The 27,389-nt window shown below is 35.5% G+C and overlaps 2 protein-coding genes across 2 annotated transcripts in view; one reads left to right on the top strand and one right to left on the bottom strand.

Annotated features, from left to right (window-relative positions):
• Positions 1 to 6,227: 6,227 nt before the first annotated feature.
• On the bottom strand, positions 6,228 to 11,070 carry LOC141685241 (uncharacterized). Its single transcript, XM_074490354.1, has 4 exons — positions 10,911 to 11,070; positions 7,450 to 7,834; positions 6,906 to 7,248; positions 6,228 to 6,809 (listed from the first exon to the last, which is right to left on the bottom strand). Exons 1-4 carry the CDS (start codon positions 11,068 to 11,070, stop codon positions 6,228 to 6,230), a joined length of 1,470 nt encoding a protein of 489 aa, XP_074346455.1.
• Positions 11,071 to 11,902: 832 nt separating this feature from the next.
• LOC141685242 (uncharacterized) overlaps positions 11,903 to 27,389 on the top strand; it is a 30,673-nt gene continuing 15,186 nt past the window's right edge. The window contains exons 1-5 of the mRNA XM_074490355.1: positions 11,903 to 12,478; positions 12,545 to 12,636; positions 12,787 to 13,037; positions 13,418 to 13,678; positions 13,895 to 14,164. Coding sequence (XP_074346456.1) covers positions 11,903 to 12,478; positions 12,545 to 12,636; positions 12,787 to 13,037; positions 13,418 to 13,678; positions 13,895 to 14,164 — 1,450 coding nt within the window. The remainder of the gene's footprint in view (positions 12,479 to 12,544; positions 12,637 to 12,786; positions 13,038 to 13,417; positions 13,679 to 13,894; positions 14,165 to 27,389) is intronic.

Here is a 27,389-nt window from a genome sequence, read left to right on the forward strand (position 1 = left end):
AGAGCGGATCCCAAAACTCGTTTTCAAATTTAAGATCTTCCTTTCGAAGGGGATTTAAATACTCGCTTTTAAATTAAGGGATCCGGCTCTGTGGTGTATTTTATATTCGCAACGAGGTTGCTGTTTTGATAAATGAATTGATTGCTTACCCAACGTTCGGGAAGTAAGTCCATCTAATTGAGTCGGCATAAGCGACAGGCCGGGGTACGGTCTATCAAAGTGTAAGTGGTTGGGTGGCAGCCCATCAACGCGTAAGAGGCCGGGTGGCGGTCCAGCACAAGGTCCTAATGAGGCCAGGGTGATGACCGGTGGGGGATTCATCCATCTACTAGTAGAAAAGGTTACTTATTGGTATCTTTGCCTGATCAGCAAGATATCGGGTTTATGCCAAAATTCTTTTCTTTCCAAATTCATTGGATGTTACAACTTTGTTCATACTTTACATGACAGAGGTTTTCAGGAAATGTATGAGAGATATATATGGATATATATCGGGACTTAATGAAGTATCTCGTAACTTCATTTCTTTTGAATAATATTTCAAAGATTGAATCTATTCAAATCTTATCTTGTATTCTCATCTATGTGAAGAACTTTTGAAACTAATTATAACTTGAACGGTGGTAGTTCAAGTAGTATTCGGAAAAGATATAAGTATATTGCAGTATCTTGTAACTTCATCTTTTCAACTTATATCTGGTTAATGATTATCTTATGCATGATAAAGATTTTCACAAAAACGTTGAGACAAGGTTAGATATATAAGATCACCTTGCAACGATATTTTTATACAGTTATAAACTGGAACTCTGTGTACATTATACATGTCAGAGGATTTCAAAGATTTTGAGTAGTATATATGTATATATATACTGAATATTTTGTGACTTGTCGCGTTAAGATATCAACTTGGTTCATTTCTTCTTGACCAAGACTTTCATGAGTACTATGAGAATGCTCATATATTTTTAATTATTATACATATTATTTCGGTTGGCTTGTTGCTCAACCTTGCTTTCTTCTTTCATCACACAACAACAGATAGACAAGATGAACAGGACCAAGCTCCCAATTCGTGAGCGGATAGGAAACGTTCCGCAGTTTCCTGTAGGCGTTGATGCCGTTGTAGCTGAGGTAGGAGCTACCAGTAGGCTAGGCTTTCAACTTTTGTTGTGCCAGACTTATGTATATTTATGAATTGTAATAATGGCAAAGAATATGTAAATTTATTCAGAAACCCTTTTAAGGTGTAGTGGAATATAATTGTGGAATAAAATGACTCGTGTTATTTTTGGATATTCATCTCTGAGACTATAACTTGTGGTGTGTGTGTTTATTGTGGGGTCACAGTACAGAGTAGTTGATTGTTTATTAAGATTGGGTGTTATTAAGGGAAATGGAACTTGTGACAACCCGGATCCCCGACCACGGATTTGGGGGTGTTACGGAAATGGTATCGGAGCTAAGCGTTATAAAACTCAGAGATGATGTGATGTTAAGATTATAAGTTCACTAAGATAATAAGAACTCTTGCCAAGTTCATAGTCGGGCTACCTAACGTAGTACTGACAGTTAAAACCCTTATGGGAACCCTTATAAATATCGTGATAGAAGCGTAGTTCGTTATCGTATATTTCTTCTTTGCAATAGACATGACATTCACTGGACCAAATAGATCAACATGTAGTAGGTGATAAGGCTCAAGAATTGAAGATTCAGTCTTGCTCTTGAATGAGGATTTTCTTTGTTTTGCCTTTTGACAGGAATCACAAAGGCCATCAGGAGCAAATACTGATTTTGGCAAACCTCTCACAAGATCTTTCTTGACTAGTTCATTTATATTGTTGAAATTTAAATGAGAGAGTTTCTTGTGCCAATTCCAGCTTTCTTCAATTGATGCTCTACTTAACAGATAGATTGCAGAACCATCAGTACTTGTTGAAAGCTTGGTCTCATAAATGTTACCATGCCTGTATCCTTTCTGAACAACTTTGCCTATAGATTTGCTTACAACTTCACAGTGTTCTTCAAAGAAATCCACATGATAACCTCTGTCACAGATTTGACTAACACTCAGCAAATTGTGTTTAAGTCCTGAGACTAGAGCTACTTTTTCAATGATGACATTCCCCAGATTGATATTGCCATATCCCAAAGTTTTTCCCATGTTATCATCTCCATAAGAAACACTTGGGCCAGCTTTCTCCACAAAGTCTGATAGCAGGGCTTTATTTCCAGTCATATGTCCTGAACATCCACTGTCCAGAACTAGGATGTTTTTCCTGTTGCCCTGCAATCACAAAGACCACTAATGATTAGTTTTAAGGACCCATACTTGCTTGGATCCTTTGGCCTTATTAAGTTTGTTAACATTTGTAGCGGATTTAGCATCAGAATTTATGTTAATAGTTTTCTTATCAGCATTTACAGTATCAGACTTTGTATCAGAACTTACACTAGAAGGAATAATGCTAACTTTCTTTAAAAAAGGTTTTATTTGATAATAATCATAGTACAAACTATGATATTCCTTACAAGTATAAATGGAATGCCATAAACTACCACAATGAAAACAAGGATTTTGTGGCCTATATCTAACAGACTAACTCTTAACTCCTGACTTTGAAGGTAAGGAGTTTATGTTCTTATTTTTCCTGTAAAAAGAAGCCAGATGGTTAGAATTTCCACAGTTATAACATTTCTTTCTAGGAGCATAAGAACAGGATTATAATCATTACTTTTATTCACACCTTCCTTTCCATTCCTATTTTTCTTAGGTGGCTTTACCTTGTTTACATTCTTAACATCTTTCAGCTTATGCTTAAGCTGCTTCTTTGTCATTAAGCCTATGTTTACTTCAGTTGGTTTACCTTGTTTTGGTTTGTCAGAAGTTAATTTCTCTTTAACTTTTGATTTATCAATATCAGACTTTACAGCTACAAACTTAACAGGATTTACCTTTGGCTTTTATTTAACAACTATAGGCTCAAACTCTACAGTTCCCTTATCATTCTTATCATCTCCATAACCTAAGCCCTCTTTCTAGTTTCCACTACTAAGAATATCCTGAGTTGCTTTACCAGAGTTAGTCCAAGTCCTGATAATCTTTCTTTCCTTTTCTAACTCAATTTTTAGAGATTCATTCATTTTAAGTACTTCATCCCTAACATAGAAAGCATCATCTCTATCTTTCTAAGTTTGATGGAACATGACTAACTCTTTTTCTAAATAATCATTCCTCTTTTTATTAGCAAGATTTTCAGAAGTTAATCTTTCACATGTTAAAGTTTAATCTCTATAACTAATGAACATGGTTTTAAGATATCTTCTCAACTCATTAATATCATCAGTATGAAAGGCATAAGTAGTTTGAGGTACCTTTAACTCAGCAGCATCAGAACTGCTATCAGCATTTTCCATCAAGGCATAGTTCACCTCACTTTCAGAATCTGAAGTATCTGTCCAGCTTTTCACTTTGTGACAAGAGCCTTGCCTTTGTCACTCCTCACTTTCTTGTAATCAAGAGATATGTGGCCTTTCTCACCACAGTTGTAGCATTTGACATTTGTGTATTCTCCTCTGTCAGACTTTCCTCCTTTGCCTTCAGATATTCTGAAACTTTTCTTATCAGAACTTGCACCTTTCCTGGAAGACTTCTTTCCCTTTCTGAATTTCCTGTATGCAATCCTTGTGATTCCTTTCACCATAAGAGCACACCGATTTAACATCTCTTCATCAGGATCCATCTCAGGTAAGCTTTCAGTTTCTGAGTCATCATCAGTATCAAAACTTGATGATTCAGTATCAGACTTTGTGGTGAGAGCTTTTCCATTGCCTTTCCTTGATGCAGCTGCTTTGGGGGATTCCTCCTCAGCCTTAAGAGCAACATCCTTGACTTTCTTCCATTCCTCTTGCTTCTTTGTTCCATCTCAAGTTCATGAGTCTTGAGCATCCCATAAATTTCATCAAGAGTTGTTTCTTCAAGAGCATAGTTGTCTCTTATAGTGGTGGCCTTCAAATCCCAACATTCAGGAAGAGCTAATAGGAATTTAAGATTTGAATCTTCAAGATCATATTCCTTGTCAACTAGTGACAAATCATTCAAGAGTTTGACAAATCTGTCATACAAACCAGTTAATGACTCATCAGGCTTTGAGTCAAAGTGTTCATATTCTTGAGTAAGTATAGTTTTCCTGTTCTTCTTAATCAGTTCCCTGGCATCTTGTCTCCAAGGCATCCCATATCTCCTTTGCAGTCTTGCAGTTAATTACCCTGTTTGACATTACATTATCAATGTCACTATGCAACAAGTGTCGTACCTTCGCATCCTTAGCAGTTGATGAGATTTCTTCAGCAGTGTAATCACTCTTCTCCTTTGGTACAGACTTTGCTGGTTCACCTGCAACTACAACAGAGAGTTTGGTTGGCTTGTGTGGTCCTTCATTGATTCTGTCAAGGTATTCTGGATCAGTAGCTTCCAGAAACATAGACATCATCACCTTCCATATGGGATATTCAGATGGTTTCAGTATGGGAACTCTAATAGTCTCATATCGGCTATGGATTTGAGTCTTTGGAGGTTCTTCAGTTTTGGTGGGCTTGGTTGGAGTTTGTTCTTCTTCAGACATGATTGTTTTTGGATCTTAAACTGTTTGTGTGTTAACAGATTTGCTCTGATACCACTTGTTAGGTCACACACACTGTAGAAGGGAGTTGGATACAGTGTTTATCACAATCAAATTGAATATAAGAACACAAGTAACAGAAAACAGATTTCATTCAACACAATAAACTCTGTTACAATATGGAAGTGTCCTCTCTCAGTGATGAACAACTTATCACGAGAGATGCTAGGGTTATAATAAATAATAACTTCAATTATGATAACACATATAGTGTAAACCCTATGTCTGTGTTTATATACTACACAATTACAAGATAAACTTCTAATTGATATGGAATATAATTCTGCTTCCTAAAATATATCAACTAGTTATCTTTTCTTCCAAATATTCTATTCTTCATAGAATTCCTTCTTCATGCATATCTCTTCTTGCATTTGTCTTGATCTTCTTTCCTTTCAATCAGCCGCCTTCCTTATCTGAAAGTCTCCTTAAATCCTGATATTATCTCCTGATAAATATCTCCTGATAACTTAAGTTCTGACAACTTAAGTTCTGACTTCAGTATAAGTACTGATTTCCAGTTAAGTATTGATTTGTCCTGTTAAGTAAGATCTGAAAACTAAACACGAATCATATTAGACATGACATTATCAAATATATCTAACAAAAGTTAACACAAAATCTATCGCACTAAGTCTATTAAAATAAGGAATAATAAATTAATACTATATACATAATGATACTATAAAAATATAATACATGCATAAACACTCATGAAATCAACATCAATTGATGACAGTTTTGCAAAACCACACAAACATAATATTATAAAATAATAAATACATATTGTACTAAATATGCATCAAATAATGTGACCAAAACTTAAAACTGGTTTGACTTGAATATTATAACATCGTGGATTTGGCTCCTATGAAAAAAGAAGGAGAAACTCACATACATGACATTATTTCACTTCAATTAATAAAATAATAACATAAGTCATACAAGTAGGTTAATAGATTATTGCAATTTCTGATTATAAGAATTTATAAATCTATATTTACCACCAATTAATAGCATGCATCTATCACACATAAATCTATAATTTTAATATAATAATATTTATTAGTAGATAAACTTCAACCAAAAAGGATGTATCATTATCGGAAGAATATTTAATACATACTGGCATGATGATAAAGTAAGTTTAAGGAACAATACATAGGCTTGTGAATTATTGTGTTTGAAATCAGACCTTATGTTGACGAATCAAATCAAGAACTCTATTTCCCCTGTTTTCTCTTCACCTATGTCTCGTCTCCGCGGCTGCTCAACTTTTATTAATAGAATCGACAACCTACTGAATAAGTATATACAATGATAAATGCCCTACGACTTCTAGGATATTAATAATATCAATCCCTTTTCTTTTTAAATTAATCTATCTATTAGATCACTAATTTTAATTCTATTTCTAGTTAAAATCACATTGTATTATTGTTATTATTATTATTATTATTATTATTATTATTATCATCTAAAATCACGAATATCACATATATACCCCCTTAAAAAGGATTCCGTCCCCGGAATCTAACGAAACTAAATACTCGTACCTGAATCGAATAAATGTGGATATTTCTCATGAATAGACTCTTCTAATTCCCATGTAGCCTCTCTCTCGGAATGACTTTTCCACAAAACCTTTATAAATGAAATGAAATTCTTCCTCAACACTCGCTCCTCTCGAGCTAAGATAGCCTCGGCTTCTTCCTCACAAGAAAGATCCTCCCTAATCTTATGCAATGGATACTGAACTATATGTAAAAGATGATATTTATAGCCCCTCAAAACAGACACTTGAAACACATTATGCAAATGAGATAGTTGAGGTGGCAACGCAACTCTATAAGATACTTCCCCAACTTTCTCCATAATATCAAAAGGTCCAACATATCTCGGACTAAGATTTCCCTTCATACCAAAATGTTTCACACCCTTACAAGGCGACACCTTCAAGAACACATGCTCACCTGGCTCAAATCCACCAAACTTCCGATGTTGATCCACATAACTCTTTTGACGAGATCGAGCTTCCTTCAAACTTTCTTTAACTTTCTCCACCTTCTTATTAGTGATTCTAACCAACTGTGGCCCCTCAATTACTCTCTCACCAACCTCATCCTAACAAGATAGTGCTCTACACCTCCTACCATACAAAGCCTCAAATGGTGGCATACCAATACTCGCGTGCCAACTGTTATTGTATGCAAACTCAACAAGATACATACATTTATCCCAATCACCTGTCCACTCCAAAGCACATGCCCTCAACATATCCTCCAATGTCTGGATCGTCCACTCTGACTGTCCATCGTTCTGCGGATGATAAGCTATACTAAAATTAAGCCTCGTACCCCAATCTTGTTGGAACCCCTTCCAAAAATGCGATGTAAACCTCGTATCCATGTCAGAAACTATCGACAAGGGAACACTATGAAGTCTAACAATATGTCGCTGAAAAATCTCTGTCAACTCATGAACATGAGTAGTCTCTCTAATGGGTAAGAAGTGAGTGAACTTAGTAAGTCTACCAACCACCACCCATATGACATCATTCTTCCTAAAAGTTCTCGGCAAATGAGTTACAAAATCCATAATAATGTTTTTCCACTTCCAAACTGGGATATCTAGTTGTTGCAACAGCCCACTAGGCCTCTGGTGATCTATCTTCACTTGTTGACATATAAGACATTTCCCTATAAATTCAGCTATGTCTCCCTTCATTCCACTCCACCAAAAGTGCTTCTTCAAATCCCTATACATCTTAGTGGAACCTGGATGGATATAGAATGAAGAAATATGAGCCTCCTTCAAAATTTCTTCAAGAATCCTCAGGTCTGCAGGAACACATAATTTATTACCCAACCATATCACACCCTCATCATCAACACGAAAATGTTTTTGCTTGTCACCTGCCACCCCAGATCTAATAACCTCCAAACCTGTATCATTATTCTGAGCTTCCTTAACCCTTAAAATAAGATTTGGTTCCACTTTCAAACTTGCAATGCTACCTCCTGAACCTCTAACATGCAACTCAATACCCAACCACTCTAAATCTGAAATAAGGTGCGGCTGAGTAATGAAAGATGCAACACTCCCCAAGTTCTTCTTATTAAGAGCGTATGCCACTACATTCTCCTTTCCTGGATGGTACTGAATATTTGCATCATAATCCTTAAGAAGTTCAAGCCACCTTCGTTGTCTCATGTTAAGCTCTTTTTGAGTAAAGATGTATTTGAGACTCTTGTGATCAATAAAGATGTCACAAGTCTCTCCATAAAGATAATGTCTCCAGATCTTTGTAAAGGTTTTGTGGAAAAATCATTCTGAGAGAGAGGCTACTTGAGAATTAGAAGAGTATATTCGTGAGAAATATCCACATTTATTCGATTCAGGTACGAGTATTTATTTTCGTTGAATTCCGGGGTTGGAATCCTTTTTAAGGGGGTATATATGTGATATTCGTGATTTTAGATAATAATAATAATAATAATAATAATAATAATAATAATATGTGATTTTAATTAGAATTAGAATTAGTGATCTAATAGATAGATTAATTTAAAAAGGAAAGGGATTGATATTATTAATATCCTAGAAGTCGTAGGGCATTAATCATTGTATATACTTATTCACTAGGTTGTCGATTCTATTAATAAAAGTTGAGCAGTCGCAGAGACGAGACATAGGTGAATAGAAAACAGGGGAAAGAGAGTTCTTGATTTGATTTGTCAACATAATGTCTGATTTCAAACACAATAATTCACAAGTCTAAGTATTGTTCCTTACGCTTACTTTATCATCATGCCAGTATGTATTAAATATTCTTCCGATAATCATACATCCTTTTTGGTTAAAGTTTATCTAGTAATAAATATTATTATATTAAAATTATATATTTATGTGTGATAGATGCATGCTATTAATTGGTGGTAAATATAGATTTATAAATTCTTATAATCGGAAATTACAACAATCTATTAACCTACTTGTATGAGTTATGTTATTATTTTATTAATTGAAGTGAAACAATGTATGTATGTGAGTTTCTCCTTCTTTTTTTCATAAGAGACAAATCCATGATGTTATAATATTCAAGTCAAACCAGTTTTAAGTTTTGGTCACATTAGTTGATGCATGTTTAGTATAATATGTATTTATTATTTTATAATATTATGTTTGTGTGGTTTTGCAAAACTGGTCATCAATTGATGTTGATTTCATGAGTGTTTATGCATGTATTATATTTTTATAGTATCATTATGCATATCATATTCATTTATTATTCCTTGTTTTAATAGACTTAGTGCGATATATTTTATGTTAACTGTAGTTGTATATGTACTACTATTCTTATTATTTTGTTTGACATCAGTTATTAATTAAAGATATTAAAGCTATTTTAATACTGGTTTTAGGCATCTTTGTTTATATTAATATTTTAATAAGATTAAAAATCACATGTAGTACAAAAAACGAAGTCAGGGATATTTCTAGTGTTCAATGTTAAGTGTTATTTTGATAGTAAAGCAAGACTGATTAAGCGTAATAATCGAGTAATAAACATGTATTAAATAATTTGAATAATGTAAAAAGGAACCTATGATAATAATAAACTATATTTTGTTATTTAGATCGGTGTCAGGGAGTTTAGAGGATCGTTTGTGGATTTCTTAGTATTAGAGTTTTCGATATTCCAGATACGTCCCCTTTTTATTCAACGCTACTCTCTTTGCTCGTTACATTTATTTGATTCGTTCCGTTCTACTTTCTGTTCATCCCGTTAATATTTTCTTTGACCGTTTCTACTTCAAAAATTGTTTTAAAAATGATTTAAAAAATTTTAAATATCTGTTTATGCAGTTTTCAAAAATTATATATGACACCCTCTGTTTTGGACATCTAAATTACTTGTATCAGGTGATTTTAAGCTTTGCGATAATATTTAATTTTAAACCCTTAGAGTGATATATGGTATACTGAGTTAACCAGCTGTAGGGGTACTACATCCATGTCATTGCGGCACTAGTGACATGACACTTCCGTGACAGTGTGATTGGCCACGGCGTATCCTTCTGTTAGCTCTTGGGAGGAGATTTTGCGCATTTGATATTTGTTTCAGGATACATGGGTGCACCCAGAATTTGATTTGTTATTTGATTTATGCTGACATTGTATAAGTCGTACACGTTATCCATTATGTTGCACGCATTAGGTACCCTATGATGTGTGTATTTATATCTGTTCTGATCTCGGTATGAAGTATCCTAACCCCTCGTTGCTTCAGCCTTACTTATTTTTAAATTTTTTGTTTTATTATAAATTGCAGATTATTTATTTCTAATCTCTTTGTTTTATAAACTGTATTTCAAATCCGTACTGGGCGTTTGGCTCATGCCGTATTCTTTTTCTGGCAGGTGCTTAGGGGGATATGGGACTGTGTAACAGAGAGTTTCCCTTTATTTTATTCTTAGGATTTCAGAGCTCTATTATTATTTAGACTTAATTATTTATTAGAGATTTTGGATTTTATATTATTGGTTTGAAATTTTTAAAGATTCAATTTATTATTTTAGAGATCTTTAGACTGTTTAATTTTTATTTATGTTAGCGCTCAGTTTGCAGGTTTTTGGATTTTAAGTAATATCTCGCTTCAATTTTAAGGAGGGGTGTTACACCAACACTAATGTGCAAGATGACAAAATTGTGTAAAAATTAAGTCAAATATATATTTTTGGGACAAAATTCCATACACCATTATAGAGTTAGACTTGAGTTGATTTTATATAGTGTGGGGTTGGAGCTGTCGTAAGACAATATCTGTTTGTGAGAGACTTCCTGCCCACAGTGCCTAGTGCTAAGCAAGTAACTGATCATGAACTTCTTTGAACTTGATTTATGCTGGTATCCCAAAAGGTTTGCATAACCTTCAACATACGGTAGGTAGTAACAGAATGCTATCTTTGAGGCCTAATTATGACGAATATCATAATTCAAATGGTAGTGGAGCTGCATATTGCCATTCAGCAGCTCTTATCGTAACCGTCGTTTGCAACTTGTTCCTTGGATGAGTTAGTGCTGTTAGAACAAACATGTTGGACTTCAAGAATATGTATGGAAGTAACATATGTAACTTTTTTTAGTGTAATAGAAGTGATTTTCGAACTGTCATGGCTTCAAAATAATAGGAGCTGTATTGGCATGGGGTTTGCTGTAAACCTCTAAGGTCAAGTTCTCTTTTCTTTTTAATTTCCAGAATATTCAGATCAATCATTGCCACTGCTTGAAAAATCTTGCCTCTCTCAGATATCTCCACCGGTTCTTTATCAGTGTCCTCCATATCAGATAGTGCAAATGCACATTCAACAAAATATTGCATTATCCTGTTGGTAATAACTTATAAGCCTTAAACATTTTCTTTAAAGTTTTAGGTGTTAGAATTCAAACTCTCCTGAAGAATAACTAATGAATAAAATATAAATATTAAATAAATACATCCTTGAATTATGGTGGGCAGAAGATATCAGTTTGCAAAATAGAGTGGCAGTCAAATATGTATCTAGAAAAGTACTTGCAGTCCAAAGTTCACCCAGCACACTTGGTGTTAAAACATAAAAGTAAGGAGAACATTAATAGTAATACAGCTACAGTGTTGAACTTGCATGCATGAACCAGTTGGAGGAAGTATATAAAAGAAAATATTGCGGTGGTCAAGAGGAGAAGCTAATATGCAGAAGTTTATCTCTAGATAGAAATAAATGAATACCATAAAATATGGTAGGCTGCATGAGGTAAAAAGAAGGAAGGTGATTATATTCCCTGCATACATAGGAGTTGTACATGGTTTGTAATAATCAAGTTGATTAGTATCAGTCAATATAGTAGGCTATAATAATAAATATAGTATAGGTAAGCAATGATGTATGTTAGTCTAGCTTGGGTCTATAAGAGGAGCTGCAGTGCATGAAACATATATACATACCAAGAGTGAAATTCACAGAGAGAAAGAAAAGAGCTGAAGCTCTTGTGAGAAGAAAAAAAATTACAGTGTGTGTAAACACTTATATGTATAAGTTGTATTTCTATTATTAAGAAATAAAAGTAATCTCCTATTATTATGCTGATGTATTAATATTATTGAAATATTTTGGTGTAAAGCCCATCTACGTTTCCTACAAGTGGCATCAGAGCTAAGGTTCCGTTCGTGAAAAATGGTGACGATGGTGCAACCATATATTCCAAAATTGACGGCAACCAATTATGGGAACTGGAGCATACAAATGAAGGTGTTACTCGGTTCCTACGACAATTGGGATATTGTTGAAAGCGGATATGACGAGCCCACAAATACAGCCGCTGAAGTAGCCCTTATAAATGCGGAGAAGATGATTTTGAAAGAGACCCGGAAAAAGGATAAAAAGGCCTTATATACAATTATTCAATGTGTTGATGAATCAACCTTTGAAACAATTTCAGGTGCAAAAACAGTGAAAGAAGCGTGGGAGATTTTGCAAAAATCATTCCAAGGAGTTGAAAAAGTTAAAAAGGTGCGGCTCCAGGTGCTACGCGGGGAGTTCGAAAATTTTAAGATGAAGAATTCTGAAAATATTGGTGAATTTGTTACGCACTTAAAAGCCGTGACAAATGAGATGAAAAGAAATGGGGAAAGTCTCGATGATGTTCGGGTCATGGAAAAGTTGCTTCGTTCATTAACAAGAAAATTTGATTATGTTGTTACTTTTATAGAAGAGTCAAAAGACTTGTCCACGATTTCTATTGATGAGCTCGTAGGTTCTCTTCAAGCCCACGAGCAGTGAATTAACCAGTATGATGATGTAAGCCATTTGGAAAAGGCGTTGCAAAGTAAGGTGTCCATTGGTGATAATTCTGGTAGTAGGAGAGGTGGCTTTAGAGGTGGCTATCATGGTGGACGAGAACGAGGAAGGCAGTCCATTAATAGAGGCTAGAATTCTGAAGGGTATCAGCCATCTGGTCGTGGTCAAAATTTCAGAGGCCGAGGACGAGGCGGATATCAATGACGAGGTGATAAGTCTCAATATCAGTGCTATAACTGTAATAAATATGTCCATTTCAGTTATGAGTGTAGAGCACCAAATGTGGAAGAAAGAAGTCATTTTGCAGCAGCAAAAGAAGACAAAGGTGTTGGCACTTCTATGTTCCTCACTTACAAAGGAGACGAGAAAAGCAAGAAGAATGTTTGGTATCTTGACTCAGGGGCCAGTAATCACATGACTGGTCACAATGAATTATTCACGGAGATAGACGACACCATCAGTGGAGAAGTTACTTTTGGTGACTTGTCAAAGATTTCGGTGAAAGGAAAAGGTACCGTCACGATCATGTCAAAGAAAGGTGAAAAGAAATATATAAATGATGTTTATTATATTCCTGTATTAAAAAATAATATTATCAGCCTTGGCCAACTTGTGGAGAAAGGATATAATATATAGATGCAGGACAATTCCCTCATTATCAGAAATCAAGCTCGGGAATTGATTGCAAATGTGGAGATGTCAAAGAATCGTTTGTTTACACTTGATATGCAAACAAATATGCAGAAGTGCTTAAAGTCGGTCATTAAAAATGACTCGTGGTTGTGGCATTTGAGATATGGCCATCTTGGATTTTCTGGCCTGAAATTATTGTTAAAGACAAAAATGGTGGACGGTTTGCCAGAATCAAGGAACCATAAAATTTGTGTGAAGCATGTGTAAACGGGAAGCAACATCAACAAAGTTTTCCCGTTGGAAAATCTTGGAGAGCTAAGAGGCCATTGGAGATTGTTCACACAGATATTGCTGGTCCATTTGATATCTCATCACTTGGAGGTAATAGGTATTACCTAACTTTTATTGATAATTTTAGCAGGAAAAGTTGGGTGTATATCATCAAAGAAAAGTCGGAGGCTCTTGATAAATTCAAGGAATTCAAAGCACTGGAAGAAGCAAAGTGGTCATTATTTGAAGGTACTCAATCAGACAGAGGAGCCGAGTATAATTCTAATATGTTTAGAAGCTTTTGTAGAGCATATAGAATCAATCATCAGTTGACAACGACCTATACTTCTCAATAAAATGGCATTGCATAAAGAAAGAATCACACTATTCTTGACATGGCAAGGAACATGGTGAAAGCAAAGCACTTGCCGAGAACCTTTTGGGCCGAAGTCGTTCAATGTGCAGTTTATTTGTTGAATCGCTGTCCAACAAAAAGTGTCAGAAACAAAACTCCAAATGAAGCATGGAGTGGTAGCAAACCATCAGTGGGACATCTCAGAATTTTTGGGTGTATTGTATATGCCAATGTTCCTGATCAGAAAAGAAAGAAGTTGGATGATAAAGGCGAGAAGTGCATATTTACCGGATATGACAAAAGGAGCAAGGCGTACAGACTCTACAATTCCCTGATGAAGAAATTAATCATTTCTCAAGATGTTGAGTTCGATGAATCAGGTTACTAGAGATGGATGTTAGGGCGAAAACAATCGCTAAAATTTACGCAAGTATACACGTTCACAAGTAGTATAAGATATAAATCAGATTCATTCCCACAGAGACTGGTTTAGGTTAAGTTCAATTTATGCACCTATGCAACAATGTTTGGTTATCGCTCAATGCTAAGACAAATAACAAATTGGGTTTTGATTAAATTAAGAGATTATACTAAATAACATTAACTAAGAAAATTGAGGTTGAATTACTATATATGACAAACATGGGATTCTAACTTCATTAAATACTTCATTCAATAGCCTTTTCGTTCATAACCTTAGCATGGGGTGGTGATGACACTAATCAGATAACACGAGACTGATAAACACCAACTTTCGTTGCACGAGTACCATTTTACCAGACATCCACAAAAGAGATAGAAGCTGAATAGGCACCAATTATATTGAGACCCTATATGTCTATAGAATTTGACAACATAACGGTTTAAGCACAAGTTATCCATCTTGATTACATAGGGCAAGTAAAACGGTTAGAGTTACCTACGAATCATGCATACACATACATGAACCTATGCTAGCATGGCAAGTTCTAAACCTCTATATTTATTGTCGCTTCAATAGAGTTTAACACGCTATCTTATATGTTAGCTACGCACATAAGACGAATAAGCACAACCAATACTAGGATATCAATCAATCACCACAAACCAAGATATCGAAACAATTAACTATTGAAATCCATAAGTAAATCCGCTAGAATCCCATGACAACGATTAGCCCATAATCGAACTCATCATCACCATGGGTTCCAATGAAAGCATGCTATAATACAAGGTCTTAATAAACTGAATAATAATTAAAGTACGAATAAAAGAGATCTAGGTTCAACAAGAATGAAAACGAGCATCCAAAGTTACAACTAATTCAAAGAATCACAAGTTAAAAACAAGATCTTCTTTTTCGGAGTTGTTCTGTGCTTCTAGGTCTTCTCCTTGGTATTCCAATCTTCCCGGATGATGAAAACCTTTTTTTTAAGTATATATACGCCCCTAGTGGACCTGGACCCTTAAAATCGTCAAATTCCACTCAAAAAGGCTTTTTCAGCGAAATCAGCGACCAGCCGCGCCTTGGGCGGGCGCTCAGCTCCTGTCTGGAAAAATTTCTGATAAATCTTGTTTTGGCCATAACTTGAGTTCTACTCGTCAGAATTAGGCGATTCAACTGCCCACGTGAAGCTAACAAGATTCTCTACAACTTGAAAATGGCCTTGGCTTCCAAATCTGATCACTTTTTATCATATTTCCTTTAAAAGTTCTTTTCTTCATATAACTGATACCTGAAATGCAATAACACAAAAACACATCAAAATACCAACAACTTGAGTCCAAAACACCAATTTAAGCTTGTAATAAAGCATTCCAAGTGGATATAAAATCCACTTATCACACCCCCAAACTTGAATCGATGCTTGTCCTCAAGCATAAACAGACTTAAAACTACAAAACAAACCTAATGCATGAATACAACTAGGTGAATGCAACTAAATGATAATGCAATCGATCCCCTCAGAATAACCATAACCAAATCAATAAGACAATGCCTCTAAGAATGCAGTAACTTGAAACAGAGTTTGAATAAATCCCATAAACCAACTCACAAACCAGAAACGTATGTGTGTGGAATGCTTAACAGATATCTCTCGATACTAGATCAATAACCATAACTTATCCATCATCGAAACAATCAAAAGTTTATAAACAGAATAGACAATAAACGCATTATGACTCACAACACCTCCTTTATACTAGAGTTATACAAGGATTCACACTATTATTGAACATATAACAAAGATGCTTATTTGACCGTGCAATGAATGAGGTCCCAAAAGATTTATACAATAATACCCATGTAGTGAGCGTTAGGTTAGCGGATCCCAGACTATAAAAGTCTTAGGTCACTAGGCACAAAGTCCCCTTGAACTTAATAACTCGAGTATTAAAGAGCTCACTCTTGATCAATTAAGCATAAACATATACTTTTTTTTCTTTTTTTTTCTCTTTTTTCTTTTTTCTTTTTTCTTTTTTCAATAATTTCTAAATGAGTGCGTTTCGCTCCATCTCATTCAACCCTAGACTACGCATAAAAATATGAGCCGACTACTAGCCATTTGACGCCTAGCCTTACAACAACTAGCAATGAAATCCAAGTTTTTCTCCAGATAAAAAAATCAGTGTTTTTACGTCATTACGAGAATATCACAAATTCTAAATATAACCAAGTGATTAAATCTCAACAACAAATAAGTATGATCATGATCTAGATCAAAAGCAACCCTATAACACTTTGTGAAAATATTTGTTTCTGACATGCAAATCAATTCATTAGGACTTAAACATCCCTCTATTCGTTATCACCAAACTCATATCAACATCAACTTATTAAATATCATAGTTCATCTTAAGGGATCATGCTAAATATGCATGCAAATGCAATTGTATGAAATCACATAAAAACAAACAAATATTTCCTAAATGAACAACCATGCAAAAATATGAATGAACTACAACTAAATATGCAATATGAATCTATATGGACACACACACTACTAATCCTTACATTATCACCCCCAAACTTAAAATTTTCAATGTCCTCATTGAAGGCAATAATAAGGATTTCAGGCATACCTAATTAGCGGGAGAGTCACCCTCATCGGGTGGAGGATCAGGTGGCCAATCAACCTCACCACCAGTGTCTCGGAAAATAGTACCAAAAGCCTGTGTCAAATCTGCAGCAAAACGACGGTGAATGTCGTGCATGGCCTCTATACGCCTAATTACTCGCCTGTATTGCTTATCACCAACACCAGTCCTATCAACTACCTGCTGCACATGAGAAGAACCCTCTGTAGGTACAGGAGGATCCGTTCGGCTAACCTCTACATCATCAAAGATATATCCCAACCTCTTGTCAGGGGTTGCACCTAAGAATGAATAACTCAAGTGATCTGGCTTCCGGTTGAGCTCAAGTGTGGGAGCTTCTTGAATAAATAGTTCAAGACGTTCCTGAAAAATTTTCAGCTCTGCTAACCCAAGAGAATCAAATGGCAAATCTAACTTCCTCTTCCACGGAGGTGCATTCAAAACCTGAATTTGCTCTACTTTAAAGCACTCCTCTTTAGTTGTGGGTAACTTTACTTCCTTGAACACATTAAAAGTGACATTTTGATCGTAAACCTTCATCAATAACTCTCCTTTTTGCACATCGATCATAGTTCGACCTGTAGCCAAGAATGGTCTTCCCAAGATAATGGGAATCTTCTTATCTTCCTTGAAATCAAGAAATACAAAGTCAGCAGGGAAGACGAGTTTATCCACCTTGACCAAGACATCCTCCACTATACCTCGTGGATAAGCGATGGAACGGTCAGCTAGTTGCAATGACATGTATGTTGGTTTCAGATCAGGTAGATTAAGTTTTTTGAAGATAGACAAGGGCATCAAATTGATGCTAGCTCCTAAATCACATAAACACTTGTCGAATGACAAGTTTCCGATGGTGCAAGGAATAGTGAAGCTTCCAGGATCTTTAAGCTTCGGAGGCAACTTCTATTGTAGCACAACACTGCATTCCTCCGTTAGAGCAACGGTCTCTAAGTCATCGAGCTTCACTATTCGAGAGAGAATACCTTTTGTAACACCCCCAAATCCGGGGTCGGGGATTCGGGTTGTCACGAGTTCCATTTCCCTTAATAACACCCAATCTTAATAAATAATCAATTACTCTGTACTGCGACCCCACAATAAACACACACACCACAAGTTATAGTCTCAGAGATGAATATCCAAAAATAATCACAAGTCGTTTTATTCCACAATTATATGCCAATACACCATCGATCATAGTTCGACCTGTAGCCAAGAATGTTCTTCCCAAGATAATGGGAATCTTCTTATCTTCCTCGAAATCAAGAATTACAAAGTCAGCAGGGAAGACGAGTTTATCCACCTTGACCAAGACATCCTCCACTATACCTCGTGGATAAGCGATGGAACGGTCAGCTAGTTGCAATGACATGTATGTTGGTTTCAGATCAGGTAGATTAAGTTTTTTGAAGATAGACAAGGGCATCAAATTGATGCTAGCTCCTAAATCACATAAACACTTGTCGAACGACAAGTTTCCGATGGTACAAGGAATAGTGAAGCTTCCAGGATCTTTAAGCTTCGGAGGCAACTTCTATTGCAGCACAACACTGCATTCCTCCGTTAGAGCAACGGTCTCTAAGTCATCGAGCTTCACTATTCGAGAGAGAATACCTTTTGTAACACCCCCAAATCCGGGGTCGGGGATCCGGGTTGTCACGAGTTCCATTTCCCTTAATAACATCCAATCTTAATAAATAATCAATTACTCTGTACTGCGACCCCATAATAAACACACACACCACAAGTTATAGTCTCAGAGATGAATATCCAAAAATAATCACAAGTCATTTTATTCCACAATTATATGCCAATACACCTTAAAAGGGTTTCTGAATAAATTTACATTTCTTTGCCATTATTACAATTCATAAATATACATAAATCTGGTACATCAAAAGTTGAAGCCTAGCCTATTGGTAGTTCCTACCTCAGCTACAGTGACATCAATGCCTATAGGAAACTGTGGAACGTTTCCTATCCGCTCGCGAATTGGGAGCTTGGTCCTGTTCATCTTTTCTATCTGTTGTTGTGTGATGAAAGAAGAAAGCAAGGGTGAGCAGCAAGCCCACCAAAATAATATGTATAATGATTAACAATATATGAGCCTTCTCATAGTACTCATGAAAGTCTTGGTCAAGAAGAAATGAACCAAGTTTGATATCTTAACGCGACCAAGTCGCAAAATATTCAGTATATATGTATATATATATACTTTTCAAAATCTTGGAAGTCCTCTTCCATGCATAATATACACAGAGTTCCAGTTTATAACTGTATAAAAATATCGTTGCAAGGTGATCTCATATATCTAACCTTGTCTCAACGTTTTTGTGAAAATCTTTGTCACGCATAAGATAATCATTAACCAGATATAAGTTGAAAAGATGAAGTTACAAGATACTCCAATATACTTATATCTTTTCCGAATACTACTTGAATTACCACCATTCAAGTTATAATTAGTTTCAAAAGTTCATCACATAGATGAGACTACAAGACAAGATTTGAATAGATTCAATCTTTGAATATCATTATAAATAATGAAGTTACGAGATACTTTATTAAGTCCCGATATATGTATACACCTATATATATATACATTTCATACACTCCTTGAAAGCCTCTGTTATGAAAATTATAAACAGAGTTGCAATATCCAATGAATTTGGAAAGGAGAAAACCTTGGCATAACCCTGATATCTTGCTGATCAGGCAAAGATACCAATAAGTAACCTTTTCTACTAGTAGATGGACGAATTCCCCACTGGTCATCACCCTGGTCGCAATAGGACCTTATGCTGGACTGCCACTCAGCCACTTACGCATTTGATGGACACCCACTGAGCCACTTACACTATCATGGACGCCCACTGAGCCCATGTTGCTTATGGCGACTCGATAGATGGACTTACTTCCCGAACATTGGGTAAGTAATCAATTCATTTACCAAAACAGCAACCTCGTTGCGAATATAAAATACACCACTGAGCCGGATTCCCCAGGTTTTGAGCGAATATTTAAATCCCCTTTGAAAGGAAGATCTTAAATATAAAAATGAGTTTTGGGATCCACTCTAACTTTTAAAAATCATTTTGAAGACTCAAAAACAATTTAAAGAGTGTTTCGAATACTGTTGATTTAATAAAGTAAATCAGTCCCGATATATTAGAAAATATCTGAATATTATTATTTAAATAATATTCCCATATTGATAATCCTTATAAAAATAATTGAAGTAGAAGCTGTAAAACTTATACTTGAAACGAGTATTAATTAACCAAGATATACTTATTCGAAAGTACTATCTTTATTTGAATAATCAAAAATAAGTTTGATTATCGAACATTATTCTTTAATAAAATAAAAAATATTAAATAATACGCGGAGTCATAATACCTCGAATGAATATTATAAATAATATTCATTAAATAAATAAAGGAGTCATACATCCTCAAATGAATATTCGAAATAATATTCAATAAATAAATAAGCTGAGTCATAAGCCCCCGAATGAATATTCGAAATAATATTCAATAAATAAATAAGCTGAGTCATAAGCCCTCAAATGAATATTCAAAATAATATTCAATAAATAAATAAGCTGAGTCATAAGCCCTCGAATGAATATTCAAAATAATATTCATTAAATAAAATAAAGTTATCGAATAAACCTTATTCGATTAATAGTTTTGAAAACTATAACCATTTATATATATAAAATCTACTCAGGATCCTCGACTCCCGGTTTTAGAAAATGTTTTCACCTTTGGGTCCCTATACTAAGGGTATATGCAAATTACCGCTATTCTCTAGCATAGGTATTATCAACTGAATCAACAGATATATATGGCAAGAATACGAAATAGACATGCATACGTACCATATCACATGCTACAATATATCGCAAGAATTTGCTAATTTAACCATCATGCATCTATCACAAGATAATGCATATACAAGTGTATACATCACAACAACAGTATAACGGATAGAAAACTTGCCTGAGTGCTCCCGGATAGACTTAATGTAAGTCATATGTCATAGACCTATTTGTATATTCGAGGATTCAACTCAACTCAAATAAGAATGTAATAAGTAAATAGTGGATCGACCGTTAGAGAGATCTCGCAAAGTAATATCTGTCAAAGGATTCAGAGACAAGGTTCATCTACAGACTTGAGGAATTAATTCACTGGAAGAAGTTCAAGAAATTGATCATGCCTCAGTGATATAAGTCAAGATTGTGGATTTAATCAAGTGACAGAGATCTCGTCAGGGTATCAATAAATTACAAGGATTTAATCTGAAGAAAATCAAAGTGTCAGAGTCAAGACATGAAGAAACATCACGGAAGTTAGTCACTCATGAACCAGACAGTACATCGAGTGTCAACGTTGAAGTGGTGGAATTGATTCATAATTTTCAGTGATTTTCAGAAGATTTGCAGAAGAATGGTTGCTGCTCAAGACTAGAATTAATTCTCTATTAATTAATTAAGTCATCTAATTTAATTAAGAAAATAAATTATATCTGCGAAGAATAATTTATTTATTAATTGAATTAATTGATTAATTAATTCTGAATTAATTCTAGGAATTTTAGGAATTTTCAGAAGTTTAATTGGATTAAATTCAAGCATTAAATCAGCAAGACAATTGAAAATGAACTAGCATGACAATCAGGATTGTCATACCGATTGTCATGCTAGGCCATTGTCAATTGTCTCACCGAAAGTTACTCTAGGAGGATGATTGTCTTGCTAGTTCATTCTGATTGTCTTGCTAGTTCATTCAGATTGTCTTGCTAGTTCATTCAATTGTCTCACCGAAAGTCTTGCCAGCTATAGGATTGTCATGCCAAGTCAATTCTATTCGTTTGCTGATTTAAAAAGAAGCAGAGAAGCAGCAACTTATATTCATTAAAAAAACACAAGTCAAGAACACAACAGCCGCAGCAAATATTTCATTTTTCATCTGCTTACATCAAGATCAAAATTCTAGTTTGTTAATGTTAAATCCAAACCACTAGAATTATTTATCTTGTTCTTGTGTAACAATCTAGCGGATCAAAATCCCTAGAACTTAATCTCAAATCGCGTTTAGCATTTGATTCTAATTATTGCAAAAATAGAAAAAGTTCATGTCGAATTTATTCTAGATTTGTGATAATTGATTTGAGATTAATACCTTGTAATCGATACAGTTGTTGTAACACCTTTCAAGTTTAATAATATTTTTATTTAACTTGAATTTTGTTTCACATTTTTTATTCCGCATTTTACTCGATTATTTGGTAACGTTTGTATTCAACCCCCCCTTCTACAAACACATTGGGACCTAACAATTGGTATCAGAGCCTTCTGATTAACGAACAAATCAAGATCCTAGACTTTTGTGATTTTTCAACTCCTTGAATTTTTATTTATTCAAAAATTCATAATGACTTCACATAAAGTTGGAACCGTTAAAATTCCACAATTTGATAAAGAGAATTATATCATGTGGAAGAAGAAGATGCTATTATTTTTACAAGTTGCAAATCCCAAATATTCAAACTTGTTAAAGAAGGGTATAAAAACTCCGATGGTTATTGAACGGAGGTAATAATAGATGGTGTGGTGACTACTGAAGCTAGAACCTATCCAAAAGAGCCTGAAGATTTTACTCCTGCTGAGAAGGAAGAAGCCTCCTTGGATGCCAGCCTTCAATTAATATTAATTGATTCCCTTGATCCCTTGATGAACAGACATGTGATGAACTGTAAAAATTCCAAACACATGTGGGAAACTATTGAGGTGATTAATGAAGGCACAGAGGAAGTTAGGGAGAACAAGTTGGAAATCCTAACCTCTGAATATGAACATTTCAAATCAAATCCAGGAGAAGGAATTACTGAAGTGTTTGAGAGGTACAATGCGTTGATCAACAACCTGAACATCAATGGAAAGTATTATTCAATCAGGGAGGTCAACAAAAAGTTCCTTTTAACACTGCCAGCTCATCTTGAACATAGAATCACTGCCATTAGAGAAGCTAGAGATCTGAGTGAGATTTCTTTGGACATGCTATATGGAGTGTTAAAAACCTATGAGTTGGAGCAGATTCAACAGAAGGAAGTCTACGGGAAGGATAGAATGGTCAGCACATCTACTGCACTTGTAGCTGAAGGTCAACAACAACAGCAATCTCAACAATTGGAGAGAATGGTACAGTATTCCAAGGCTGAGGAAAATATGTTAGTAGCAGAATATGATCCTCCTACTACAAAATCAATCAAGTGATGATTTTTATTCCTTGGAAGAGCTGAAGCAATTGGAAGACGAGTCAATGGCCCAAATTGTCAAGAGATTCTCCCATGTCAGATTCAAGAGGAATCCCAAGCTGAAGTACAAGTCCAACTACAACAAATTCCAGAAAGGTGGATCTTCATCCTCTAACACCAGCAGTGGTGGGTACAAAATAGGGATGGTTGATCGAAGCACCATTAGATGCTATAACTGCAATGAGTTGGGACACTTTGCCACAGAATGTAGGAAGCCAAAGCAAGTAAGAAAGAACTCTGAAAGGGCTTATCTGGCAAAGGGAAGAAGCTGGGATGATACTGACAGTGAAGATGAAGATGAAGGAAATCTTGCTCTTATGGCTATTGATGGAAAAGCTTCATCGTCAAGAATAGAGGTAAAACTTTCTGATGCTGAAATGGTTTATCATCTAAGAGGTAACTTAGATTGTGCACGTCGTGATAATGAACTGTTAAGTTTACAGATCACAGACCTTGAGAAAGAGGTCAATGAATTAAGACTTGTGCACATTAATCAAGACAAATTAAAAGAACAGGTATCTTTTCTAGAGAATAGAGTTGACTGTTATAGAAAACTCGAAATTATTCTCAAAGACAAGATCACCGGTCTTGAGACTAAGGTTAGAGCCTACTTCAATTCTTGTTCGAAGGCTAAAGAGTTCTACAGTAAGCAAGCTGTTAATCAAACATCTGGAATAGGTTATGATTACAATGCTGCTATTGGAGAATTAGGCATAAACTCCCCTCCCCATGTCTGTGCTAAAGGGAGGGAAGTACCACATGTGCTTAAGGGTGTTGATGAACCCCTCTATAAAGCATCAATTGCTGAACCATTTGATGCGACCTCTTCTGTTATTCAAGAAGAAATACGTGCTGAGGATCATGCTAATGAGAAGATTGTTTCCAAGTCAAGTGAGTTGAAAGTTCCAGTCAAAGTTGTGAAAGCAACTGAGACTAACTCAGACACACATGAGTTGGATAACAATAATGCCATGTCTACCATGCATAAATTGCCTGCTGTTAATCACTCTCATAAAGCATGTGGTGTTGCTAATTGTATGTCTTGTGCTTTTAATATGATGTATGCTTATTTTAATGGTAAGCATGTGTCTAATGATAAGACTACTCCTCGTCAGCATGTGAATAACAAGAAGCATGATAGGTCTAAGACTGCTAGTCCTTCTAAGTCTAGAAAGGAGACATTTGTGCCTAAGCTTAAACAGAAATTTGTTAAGGCTGTTTACAAGGTCAAATGTTCAGTCATTGAAAAAGTTGAGACAATTAAAATTAAAAATGTTGTTTTGCCTGATAAAGGACAGTTCTACAAGTATGCCGGGCCCAACCAAGTTTGGGTTCCGAAGAAGGTCTAATCCATTTGTAGTGCAGGGCATTAAACAAGTATAACCGGTAGTGTGGATTCTTGACAGTGGATCATCAAGACATATGACCGGAGATAGAGCCCTGCTATCAAATGTGGTTGAGAAAGCTGGCCCCCTGGTTACCTTTAGAGATAACAGCAAAGGTTTATCTGAGGGATATGGCTGTTTGCAAGCTGGGAATGTTATCATTGTAATTTTGTATATTGTGCTAGGTTATTATCAGGAAGCAGTATCTAACATATAGCACCAGTGACGAGACTTGAGAATATTACGACATATCAGGCACCTGCTGCACATTACACTTGGAATTGGACTCTAGTAAGATGTGTACAAGTGTACTCCTGGTTGGTAAGTCAAAAGAGGAAGTCAATGCACCACAGTTCATGGACTTTGCAGCTGCAGATCTATTGGACTATGCAATTTCTTCTTCACAATCTCACTTCAGGTTGGTATGAACTAGTATACTGCTCAAGCAATCGTCAAGAACATGGTATGGCACTCTAACAGAAGTTATAATGTTATATGAATAAGTAGAGTCGTCATATTAATAACTATCTTATCACTAAGCACAATCATATTGTTTTATATGTGCAGTGGTATATTGATTATGCAACATAACAATTAGTATCTAAAGTACTTGACAAGTATCGGTCAATGATATCTTGTTAACATTATGTTGCAGATATTTGTAAGCTTTTGACATGAATGAGAATTACTTAGACTTTACCCTAAGTGATCAATGTTTTATCAAAAACTCATTCATATTAAAAAACCAAATCAAACTTCTTTCTACATTAGTGATTTCTTATTTCATGTAAAATCTTTTGAAATCACTATTGTAAATCATTTTCTCTCTATTACCATATGTTCTATGATACAGGTTCAGTCTCCAATGACTTTCTTTCATTGACAGTCATGAGGTTGAAAACCCACAACGTCTATCCCAGACTGTAAAGACAAACACAAAAACAGAACCAACCAACACTCTCTTACCACTAAATGTAGTATGAATGAGCGTGAGGGAGATAGTGCCTTAGTGCACCACATAAGGAAGGTTCTGTAGTCAACCCAGTAGCTCTGTCTCCTACATAGATGAGTAGTATTTAAACCGAGACAACTGCTAGCCCCCATACATCTTCTCAAAAAGATGTAATGGCTGAAAAGGCACAAAAACAGTTACTAGATTCATTCTCTCAACAGGGTAAGTCTATTGAATTTTGCCTGTCGGCCAAGGTATCCGATGTAGTGTCACCACTTCAAACATAAACAATTCTTGATGCACAAGGAGAGGTTACACACACAAAGGATGAGTTGACGGAAACAAGAGTTTCGACCATTTTAAGGTCAGATTCGATTGTTCAAGGTTCCTTAATGGACCAATTGCCTTTACAGGTGTTAGGAGAGGATACTGATCCAAAAGCCATATGTCAGTGGTCAGTGTCTACCTCCCCAGGCTTAAATCCCCTGGATGCATCTGCGGATAGTGAATCTGACATAGGTGCAGATCGACAACTTGTTGACAATGATTCAGATATTACCTGATGAGTCACAAGGAAATGTCTTCACAGGCATTAGAAGGGAACTTTGATCTTTATGCTAAATTCTTTGGATCATAGTTTACCTTCCCAGAATTCAAATCTGGAACCCTAAAAGGGAAACTAGCAACTTGTAGATTATGACTCAGATTCATCTGACGAGTTTAACAAGGATGGGGATTTGTGAACTCCCATTGCACCACCTGTGACCTCCTTAAGGATGGCTAAGGTGATTTTCCTTGCAGGTACAGCTGGATTATGGAGCTATGAGAGAAGAGTGATACACTTGTGAGAATGAGTGTAAACACGAGTGGAGAGAAGAGTGAAACATATGTGAGGTACACTAAAACACAATCACACACTCACAGTGAGGAAGAAAGAGAAACTACTTGTTATTTCTTTTCCAACCAAGTGAAATATGAGAACTCCTTCAGACGACGGCATACATTCCTTCTTTAAGGGGGAGATAAAAGCTTAAGTAATAGTTTAGAGGATTCCTCAACTAAGGGGGAGAAATAGCAGGGAGGAAGAAAAAGATCATATGTACACTACACCACACCATTGTTGTTTGTAACTACGGATCCTATTGTACGGGAGAGGTGGTAAACACAAGGTGATTTTCTAGTAAGGGAAGAAGCTGTTTTCAAAAGGGGAGTACCATTGGTTTTTATCTGCGGATCCTATTGTACGGGAGAGGTGGTAAACGAAGGTGATCTTCTTTAATCAGTTGATTCTCATAGGGGGAGAAGCAAGAGAGATATGGGCTTCTCAACAGGAAATGTGGTTGTACAAATGAAGATGGAACTACTTGAAGATATGTTCAGTCTAGAGGAACATCTACTTGGAATCTGGAAAATGTTAAATCTAGTCCAGAACTTTTCTGCTATTTACTTTGCATGTATGTTTATATCTTTTTCTTATTTGTTAGTTGAGTTATCCTCTAGGTATTTGTGTGTTATTGTCTAACAAACAAATAGGGGGAGATTGTAAGTCATATGTCATAGACCTATTTGTATATTCGAGGATTCAACTCAACTCAAATAAGAATGTAATAAGTAAATAGTGGATCGACCGTTAGAGAGATCTCGCAAAGTAATATCTGTCAAAGGATTCAGAGACAAGGTTCATCTACAGACTTGAGGAATTAATTCACTGGAAGAAGTTCAAGAAATTGATCATGCCTCAGTGATATAAGTCAAGATTGTGGATTTAATCAAGTGACAGAGATCTCGTCAGGGTATCAATAAATTACAAGGATTTAATCTGAAGAAAATCAAAGTGTCAGAGTCAAGACATGAAGAAACATC

The sequence above is a fragment of the Apium graveolens genome, chromosome 9 (assembly GCF_009905375.1).
Source record: "Apium graveolens cultivar Ventura chromosome 9, ASM990537v1, whole genome shotgun sequence".
NCBI classification, from domain to species: domain Eukaryota; kingdom Viridiplantae; phylum Streptophyta; class Magnoliopsida; order Apiales; family Apiaceae; genus Apium; species Apium graveolens.

Bases quoted from the DNA above. Each gene is read 5' to 3' on its own strand.
- LOC141685241 (XM_074490354.1), bottom strand. From the start codon at position 11,070: ATGCAATATTTTGTTGAATGTGCATTTGCACTATCTGATATGGAGGAC. The intron at 7,835-10,910 runs GTTTACAGCAAA...AGTACCATCCAG, and splicing joins AAGAGAACTTGACCTTAGAG to GAAAGGAGAATGTAGTGGCA. The intron at 7,249-7,449 runs GTATAGGGATTT...GAGAACTTTTAG, and splicing joins CATCCAGGTTCCACTAAGAT to GAAGAATGATGTCATATGGG.